This window comes from Peromyscus eremicus, chromosome 20 (assembly GCF_949786415.1).
Source record: "Peromyscus eremicus chromosome 20, PerEre_H2_v1, whole genome shotgun sequence".
Lineage (NCBI taxonomy): Eukaryota > Metazoa > Chordata > Mammalia > Rodentia > Cricetidae > Peromyscus > Peromyscus eremicus.
The window spans coordinates 5,392,220-5,402,457 of record NC_081436.1 but is presented as its reverse complement, the minus strand read 5'-3'; the positions used below and the strand labels follow the sequence as shown (position 1 = coordinate 5,402,457).

Here is a 10,238-nt window from a genome sequence, read left to right as displayed (position 1 = left end):
ATAGATTCACAATAAGACAGATTCAGGTGTAATAGTTTACAATGTGTGTAAAATATACGTAGGCTTGAAAGAGACAAAAAAGGTGATATATACAGTTATATAAACAAATAGTTTTAAAAAATAAAGTCTTTAAAGAGACAGTAAAATTAATATAAAAAAATAAGCCACATAAAGATGAATATTACACAGAGAATCTGGATTGTGTTGTCTTTGGGACTTTTAACTGCAGAAAAACATTTGATCGGAAAAGATGTTGAGTTAAACCAATATGTATATTTTAAAGGTACCTTGACTTCAAAATTTGGATATAAGGATATGTTGCTTTGGAAAAGAGTCTCTGCTTTTGTTCCCACAGAAAGCCAAAGGCTATGGATTTGTTCCAGATTAAGATACATCAGGTTTGACCAGCCAAGACCCCCTGAAAGGTCTCCGATGACACCATGGCCCAGATGATCCAACATCCAGAACGGTTTCAAGACAACTGACTCAGACAATACAGCCTCATGGACTATTCCATAATCCTAAAATTTTCTTTGTGTCCCCATAAGATACAGCGCCCCCCCTCCAGCAGGAAGTAGTAAGAGAAGCTATGCCCAAATTCCCAAATTATATGTAATTTTACTTTGTTAAGGTTAAAACCTTCCTTTTTGAAAAAAAAAGTGGGGGGAAGTGCTGTGGGATGGTCTGTATGTCAAGTGTGTTGCTGATTGGTCAATAAATAAATCACTGATTGGCCAGTGGCCAGGCAGGAAGTATAGGCGGGACAAGGAGGAGAATAAAGCTGGGAAGTGGAAGGCTGAGAGAGAGACACTGCCAGATGCCACTATGACAAACAGCATGTGAAGATGCCGGTAAGCCACGAGCCACGTGGCAAGGTATAGATTTATAGAAATGGATTAATTTAAGCTGTAAGAACAGTTAGCAAGAAGCCTGCCACGGCCATACAGTTTGTAACTAATATAAGTCTCTGTGTTTACTTGGTTGGGTCTGAGTGGCTGTGGGACTGGCAGGTGAGAGAGAGAGATTTGTCCTGACTGTGGGCCAGGCAGGAAAACTCGAGCTACACATCACCTTAGGGTGAAAGGATAGAAAAAGATATTCCAAGCTATCGGGACTAGAAAGCCATCAGGCATCACTGTTCTAATACTGATGAAAAACAGACTTCACACAAAAAGTGCTCAGAGGAGATAAAACAGGGTCATTTAACACTAAACAACAGAACAGTCTATGAAGAGGATGTTACAGTTCTAAACACGGGGCTCACCAAGCACCAATGCACCCAGGTTCATAAAAACATATACTACTAGACATAAAACCGCAGTTTAATCCCAACACAGTTATAGTTGTGTGACAGATGTTGGGACCGTCCTTTGGTTCTGGTCTTCCTGAAGGAGTAAAATCAGGCAACAGACAGACAGGTCAAGCAGTGTAGTGAGTAAAGCTAAGGAGGGCGCTCTAAAGAGGGGTTAGTGTGGACTGTCCTACCAAGGGAGCAGCCTAGTAGGTCTGCATTGTGGATTTGGGAGCAAGGGACAGCAGCTGCTCCCATGGTACAGACCAGGAGTCAGAGCCCAAGATCTAAACCAGGGCTGAGTATTGCCTTTACCACCATAGCCTTGGCATCCCACCTCACTGTCTAAAAGCTCCAGAACCTTCCAAATAGTACCGCAAGCTGGGGACCAAGTGTTCAAAATGGGAGCCTGTAGGGGAACATCCCAGAGAGAAAGTATAATGAAGCCTTTAACTTATGGGCCTTTATGGACATCTAGGATCCTAACTATAGCAATGTTCAAAAATCAGACTTTTTTCTTCATTATACGTTACAATTATATGCCTGTCTCTATATTTATAGGAATAGTTCAACTACACATTTAAATTTGTGCTTATAGATCATTCATGTTTCCTATTGCTTCTTCAATCATGTCCAACCTTAAGGGGAATGGGAAGGGGACAGAGATATCTGTGACTCTGGGATCAAGGTTGCAGAACCTGGGTAATCAAAGGAGCCAAAATCAAATGTGTTCACACACTGTCTCTCCATCCTCCTGCATCCTTCCAGCAACTCTTCTTAGGCAAGGAAGGCATTGTACAAGGAAGGCATTGTACAAGGAAGGCATTGTGCAAGGAAGGCATTGTGCAAGGAAGGCATTGTACAAGGAAGGCATTGTGCAAGGAAGGCATTGTACAAGGAAGGCATTGGGCAAGGAAGGCAAGTGTGCTCACTGAGATGGTTAATAAAGGTCCAGCTACTGGAACCCAGCTTAGGAGGAAAATAAGGGTATTAAACAGTACAACCTACAGCCAGGATGGTGAGAGAAACTTCAGATAGAGCCAGGCATGGTAGCTCGTGCACGTATCTTCTCTGTTAGGAAGCTGGGGCAAGGGGGTAAAAACAACAGATGTGACAATGTGTTAAAGCAGCCCTGATCTATTGTTGAACGACTTAAGTTTCTCAAAGGCTCTCTGACCCTGGGGCCTTTTGTGATACAGAGGGAACTCCCAGGATATGATCACAAGCGGAACAAGCTGGTGCTTTTGGGCTTTGAGTCTAGTTCTATTCTCCATCTTAAACATTAGTCTAGAATTCCGTGCCTCCTCTTGCTGGGTTTGGCAAGTAATAAAATTCCACTGATTGATTCCCCTTTTTCTCTATAAATTCCTCTTTTTCTCTTAAAGAATTTGTGGGTCACCACACAGGGATAGGACTCTGCATACCTCACACAATATTTCCCCAACCCACTGCCTCCACACTTTGACTTTCAAACTATTCTCTTCCCTAAGCAAAAGCTCTCCAAATCATTTTGGTTTTTACACCAATTGCGTCATCTTGAGAAGCATGCCTGCTCTCCTCAGTTAGTGACACACCCCCTATTGTACTGCATTTGTCCTTCCAATCACAAAAACACATTACCAAGAGAAACCAGAGAGGCTCAGTCTGTGCTAGAAGTCAACTCAAGACATGAGCCTTAGGCATCAGGAGAAATGACTTCAAGGTCTGAGTCTGGTGCCAAGGAAGGCATGGATGTCCTTTCATAGGCCCTCCAGTGTTGGGGAGTAAAGAGTGGAAAAGGGACAAGCTTCTATTTACAGTAGGTTGAACCCCTCCAGGGAATTTCAGGCTAGACAGACTCTGCCTGGGCCAGGTTGCCTCTCCCAAGGGCCCTCCCCATGGCCCCCTTCATTTCCTTGTTGCGGAAGCTGTAGATGATGGGGTTGCACATGGGGGTGATGATGGTGTAGAGAAGAGAGAAAGGCTTGTCTTTGTCAGGCCCATGTGTGCTGCGGGGATTCATGTAAGAGAACATGGCTGAGGTGTAGAAGAAGATGACCACAGTCAGGTGAGAGGCACAAGTGGAGAAGGTCTTCCCCCTGCCTGAGGAGGAGGCTCTGCTGAGGATGGAGGTCAGGATGCGGGCATAGGAGGTGACAATGAGCACCATGGGGCTGAGCAGCACCACAATGGCATCAAGAAAGATCACCTTCAGGCTGAACTGAGGGTCCCCACAGGAGAGGGTAATCACTATGGGGGCTTCACAGAAGAAGTTTTCTATGTGGTTTTCTCTGCAGAACAGACCCCGAAATGTCATGTAATCAAGAAGGATGCCATTGACCATCCCAAAGATCCAAGAAGTTAGCACCAGCCTGACACACACCTGCCGACTTATGATCTGGGCATAGTTCAGTGGGTGGCAGATTGCAACATAACGGTCATAGGCCATGAAAGCCAAGAGGATGCACTCAGCCACACCCACACCAAAGACCAGATACATCTGAGTCAAACAGGAGGCAAAGGAGACCGTGTGGTCCTTGGTCACCAGATGGATCAACATCTGTGGGATGGTGGTGGTGATGAAGCAGATGTCCAGGAAAGACAGGTGTCCAAGGAAAAAGTACATGGGGCTGTTGAGCCTGGGGTCAGTACAGGTGATGAAGATGATGAGGCCATTCATGGCCATGGCGAGGCTGTAGAGAGCCAGGAAGAGGCTGAAGAGCAAAGCTCGGGTGGAAGGGGAGCTCTGCTCAAAGCCCACGAGGATGAACTCGGTCACTGTGCTGCTGTTCTTCTGTAGGTCTACCCTTTGGAGTCTGCTTTGAGAGGGAAGGAAGGAAGGACAGGTGAGTGAACAGTGTATAGGAATGATCTACTTTGATTTTCTGTTGGTGTGAAAATAAACAATGACTAAAAGCAACCCAGTGCTGTGGAATAATCCTGTACACTGTGAATATGTATTGATCTCATTGTTAATAAAAAGACGATTAGCCAGTAGCCAGGCAGGAAGTATAGGTGGGACAACCAAACTAAGAATGCTGGGAAGAGGAAGGGTGGAGTCCAAGGAGTCACCAGCCAGGCACATAAAGAGTCAGACACATAAAATGGGATAGAGGGAAAAGTCATGAGACTCAGGGCAGCATAGATGAATAGAAAGGGGTTAAGTTGTAAGAGCTAGTTAGTAACAAGCCTGAGCTATCGGCTGATCATTTACAACTAATATTAAGTTTTTGTGCTGGTTATTTGGGAAGCAAATAACTTCTGCCTACAACCTGGGAAGGCAAAGGTTTATTTTGGCCCTAGGTTAAAGTCCATCATTAAGGGAAACCAAGGCAGAAACTCAAGTCAGGAACTCATAGACAAGAACTAAAGCAGAGACCCTGGAAGAACATTGCATACTGCCTTTCTCTCCTTGGCTCTGTTCGGCCACCTTTTTTAATACACTCCAAGCACATACTCCCAAACATGGCACTGTCCATGGGCTGGGCCCTCCTGCATCGAGCATCAGTTAGGACAATGCCCCACAGGTATACCCATAGGACAATCTGATGGAAGCAATTCCTCAACTGAGATTCCTTCTTCCCTGGTATGTTTAGGTTTGTGTCAAAGACTAGCCAGCATAAGAAGCTATTTGGATAACCTACTTCCATAAGTGAAGACTAGGGGTACACAAAAAGGGTAGCAAATTGTAATTACACTAAATTCTATTAAAGGCACAGAAAATGTCAGGGCTATTGTAGACGGCAATACTGTGACTATCAACCATGGATTGATTGATTGTAGGATTTTGTGTCTACTAGGTTGGTCCTGAAATACCATCTTCAATCTCTCCTACTTATATACAGAGAAAAGTTCAAGACTCACAGCACAATTGAAGAGAGATTAAGGATTACCTTCAGCTCCCATATCAATATAGGCAAGAGCTCCACCCCACACTATCAACATCTCACAGCCTAGTGGAGCATCTGATGATTGCCGAGCCGACACTAACACACCATGGGCACCAACATCAACAGCTTACATTTCAGTTCTCTCTGGTTCGCTTTTGATGCTGTATATTCTGGGTGTTGGAGAAATAGTGACAAGTTGGCCCCTAGAATATCCAGCCTAGTTTTACTCACCCACTAATCTTCTGGTTGTCTGCTTACTCCCCCTACCCAGCCAACTCCCTGACTGATATTTCCATAGTTTTCTGGTTTGTTGAAGTGGTCTTAAATCGGTGGAATTGTGTTTAGAGACAAACAGGATGGCACAGGATCTAGAATCACATAACAAACCATTGCAGGGGCCTTTGAAGTGAAGACGTAGGCAGAATCTGAGAGTTCTCTTAAAGTGTGAATAGGTTTCCCACCAAGAAGAGAGAGTTTACTTTTCCTATGTAACCTCAATGAGTACATCAGACTCCAACACAGCAAAAAACAATCATGCAACAGTGTTTTGCAAGATTCTAGGATCAGTTTAAAATCAGGGAAGAAACGGGCATTTTTGCTGTGTGATGTATGGCAAATGTGTTACTGATTAATCAATAAAACACTGATTGGCCGTTGGCTAGGCAGGAAGTATAGGCGGGGCAAGGAGGAGAATAAAGCTGGGAAGTGGAAGGCTGAGTCAGAGAGACACTGCCAGCCGCCACGATGAGAAACAGCTTGTGAAGATGCCGGTAAGCCACGAGCCATGTGGCAAGGTATAGATTAATAGAAATGGATTAATTTAAGCTATAAGAACAGTTAGCAAAAAGCCTGCCACGGCCATACAGTTTGAAAGCAACATAAGTCTCTGTGTTTACTTGGTCGGGTCTGAGTGGCTGTGGGACTGGCAGGTGAGAGAGATTTGCCCTGACTGTGGGCCAGGCAGGAAAACTCTAGCAACAAATGGCGTCCAACGTGGTGGCAAGAGTTTCCACCTAAAAAACTGAGAAAAAAGATTCTAAAATGGAGCTAAAAACAGCTTCCTAATTGTCTCTCTCAAATGAGCAGCAGCTGATGGTTTGAGCTACTGGCAGGTTCCTAGTGTGTGCGCTCGACCTGCAGTATGGCGGGAATGAATCCTCTGCAAGTGGCACATTAAGCTGCATGGTGGATTTAGCTTTTGCTAGTACAAAACAAAAAAAAAGAGGTTTCTGGACTACAAGCTGCTTGGATAAAAGCATAGACCCACGATAGCTCCCAGAGCTGGTGGTAAACGTAGCCATGTTGGGAAGCTGAGGTGGGCGGAGCCAGCAGCCACAGCTGGTGCAGTTTAAGGCAAGAGATTCACAATAAGACAGATTCAGATGTAATAGTTTACAATGTTTGTAAAAGATACGTAGGCTTGAAAGAGACAAAAAAGGTGATATGTAGAGTTATAGAAACATATACATAGTTTTAAAAAATAAAGTCTTTAAAGAGACAGTAAAGGTAGTATAAAAAATAAGCCACGTGAAAATGGATATTACACAGAGAATCTGGATTGTGTTGTCTTTGGGATTTTTAACTGCAGAAAAACATTTGATTGTAAAAGCTGTTGAGTTATGCCAAAATGTATATTTTAAAGATACCTTGACTTCAAAATTTGGATATAAGGATATGTTGCTTTGGAAAAGAGTCTCTTTTGTTCCTACAGAAAGCCAGAGGCTATGGATCTGTTCAAGATTAAGATACATCAGGTTTGACCAGCCAAGACCCCCTGAAGGTCTCCAATGACACCATGGCCCAGATGATCCAACATCCAGAATGGTTTGAAGGCAACTGGCTCAGACGATACAGCCTCATGGACTATTCCATAATTCTAAAATTTTCTTTGTTTCCCCATAAGATACAGCGCCCCCTTCCAGCAGGAAGTAGTAAGAGAAGCTACGCCCAAATTCCCCAATTATATGTAATTTTACTTTGTTAAGGTTAAAACCTTCCTTTTTGAAAAAAAAAAAAAAAAAGAGGAAGTGCTGTGTGATGTATGGCAAATGTGTTACTGATTAATCAATAAAACACTGATTGGCCGTTGGCTAGGCAGGAAGTATAGGCGGGGCAAGGAGGAGAATAAAGCTGGGAAGTGGAAGGCTGAGTCAGAGAGACACTGCCAGCCGCCACGATGAGAAACAGCTTGTGAAGATGCCGGTAAGCCACGAGCCATGTGGCAAGGTATAGATTAATAGAAATGGATTAATTTAAGCTATAAGAACAGTTAGCAAGAAGCCTGCCACGGCCATACAGTTTGAAAGCAATATAAGTCTCTGTGTTTACTTGGTCGGGTCTGAGAGGCTGTGGGACTGGCAGGTGAGAGAGATTTGTCCTGACTGTGGGCCAGGCAGGAAAACTCAAGCTACACATTTTTATGGATTAACATAAATCATTAAAATTCATTGAAAAAAGATGAAGTTAGACTAATATCCTGAGTGAAATTCCTCATTGCTGAATGTTGTAAGTAGTTCCAAATGCTGGCTACATGTTATACTCTCCTGGAGAATTTTAAAAACACCACTAATGCCCAGGCTGTTTACCAGACCATTAAAACAGTAGGTATTGGGAGGTATTCAGGCATCAGTGCATTAAAATTTGAATTGACAAATAACAATCATAGATAGATAGATAGATAGATAGATGATAGATAGATAGATAGATAAATAAATAGTTGATAGAGATTGATAAATGATAGATAGATGATAGATAAATAGAGAGCTAGAGATAGACAGTCAGACAGACAGATAGACGATAATGTGTATGTGTATGTAGTACAATATGATGTTCTGATAAATGTTTGTATTATGGGATGAATCAAAATAACAACATATTCATCACCCCCTTCCCCTCCTACACATACACATGAGTAATTTTTAAAGTTCTGCAGGCGATTTTAATGTGCAGTCAAGCCTGAGAATCACGAAAATAGGTAAAGGTGGCCAACACTAAGGTCCTAATAGCCCTAGCTTCTGGTAACTGCACAGGTAAGTCCTTTATATCTATATATCTATATCTATCTATCCATCCATCTATCTATCTATCTATCTATCTATCTATCTATCTATCTATATATCTGTGCTATATATTTGTAGCAAGTTTCATATGTTTTCCAAGGCTAGTGAAATTTTTGAAAATATAAATTAAAAAATCTTTAATATCTTCATAAAGCAATCAAGCTATTAAGAACAGGACCTTTGAGAGTACATGAAGGATAATTATAACCAAGAGAATGTACTAATGATGGTGCAATGGACAAAATGAATCATTACCAAATAGAATTCAGTACTGCACTCAAACAGGATCACACCACGGCCCAAGTGGTGTTCATTGCTGGGATCTGAGTGTCTTCTAGTGGGAATGCAGCTACATGGCTCACTGTATTAATACATGAAAAGTTAAATCCTCTAATTACGTAGGTGTTTAGGGACATTTGATAAAATTAGACAATAATACCGACTTTAAACAATTCTTAGTAAAATAAGACTAGAAAGATGTTTCCATGACACTATCTGATTCTACATTAAAATAATCAAAACAAATGGTGCTGCACATTCCATGTTCTGCACACACATCACAACTCCTTTAAGCTTTGAAATTATCCTATGTGGTTGGTAGTCTTTATTTCATCCTTGTTTTATAGGAAGGATTAATACCTTTCCTGTGGTCAGACAGTAAGTAGTGAAGCTGAAATTCAAACCTAGAGACCCTGACTCTAGACGTTTCCTTGCCTTTACTTAGGGGTTTTCAATAACCTACAACTACTAGTCAAACAAAACAAAACAAAACAAATGAATTAAAGCAGTGTTGCGGTGGCATAGTCTTAACAAAATGCTTTAGGAAGGGATACCTTCTTCATAATAAGAATTTTTATGATACAACCACTCCCAGCATGATGTATTTCAAGCTGCTAATGCAACACTGCTACTTATGAAGAGATAGACGTCAGGTCACCATTAAGTGATTTTCCCACCACATAATGATGCAAAGACAGAGCACAGAGCTCAGAAGATGGTTCAGTGGTAGGGAGCTTGCTGCACAAGTGTGAGGAACCACCTGGGTTTGAATCTCTAGAAACCACGTGAAGTTGGGTGTGGCTCCAATCCCAGGGCTCTTGCAGGACTTTGTGAGACAGAGACAGGTGAATCCTTGGTATGCTTTGCAGCTGCAGACAGCACAGAGAGACCCTGCTCCATGGGAGATGAGGACCAACAGCTGAGGCTGTCCTCTCACTTCCGCAAATGTGCCATGACATGCGCACACCTCCCCGCATGCACCGATATTGAACACACATGTAAACACACATCATACACACACAGACACTCATGCACACACATCATGTATACAAACGGAAGGCACAGATAACAGTGAAATGTAGTGGACCAAACTAGGAAGTGATGATTTTTGAATGTTTACTGTGTTTGTTTTTAAGCATAATTTATTTAGTTGTAAATCAAGTTATCTGTTACTAATGACTATGTTTTGATTGCCAGGTTTCAGAATTCTTGACAATCAAATACTTAGCTCCTTAGAGCTGATACATCTGGCTCCAGGACAACACCACAATGAAAATCAACGAGAGCCATTCTGCAAATGCTTTCCGGTGAGGAGAGTGCATTTCTTCCCTGCTTTTGTGGTTCTGCCTCAGTCTATACAGGGGATGCCAGAACATCTGTCTAAAATTCGCCCAGAACAGGCAATAATTCTGATCCACTATTCAGTTCTCTACACTATGGCACATTCAAAATGGGACTCTCGAAGGACTCACGCCTTACCTCATTGTGTTGCGTGACTAAAATGGTAGGTCACAGGATCACTGCAGCAGATAAGAGAGAGGACTCCATAACACCAGAAGCTGAGCTACCCCAGGGAGAACATCTGATGTTGGATCCACTCTGGAAGAAACAGCTTGTTAACACAGTCCGATCTGGTGGGGCATTTTCTCAATGGAGGCTCCTTCTTCCATAATGACACTAGCTTGTGTCAAGTTGACATAAAACTAGCCAGCACAACCTACTATTATTTTTCTAAATGGA

General features: G+C 42.5%; 1 protein-coding gene across 1 annotated transcript; it reads right to left on the bottom strand.

The window, feature by feature from the left end:
- Nucleotides 1-3,119: 3,119 nt before the first annotated feature.
- LOC131897107 (olfactory receptor 10AD1-like) lies at nt 3,120-9,982 on the bottom strand. Its single transcript, XM_059247987.1, has 2 exons — nt 9,978-9,982; nt 3,120-4,089 (listed from the first exon to the last, which is right to left on the bottom strand). The coding sequence occupies exons 1-2, from the start codon at nt 9,980-9,982 to the stop codon at nt 3,120-3,122; spliced, it is 975 nt and encodes a 324-aa protein (XP_059103970.1).
- Between the last annotated feature and the right edge of the window lie 256 nt (nt 9,983-10,238).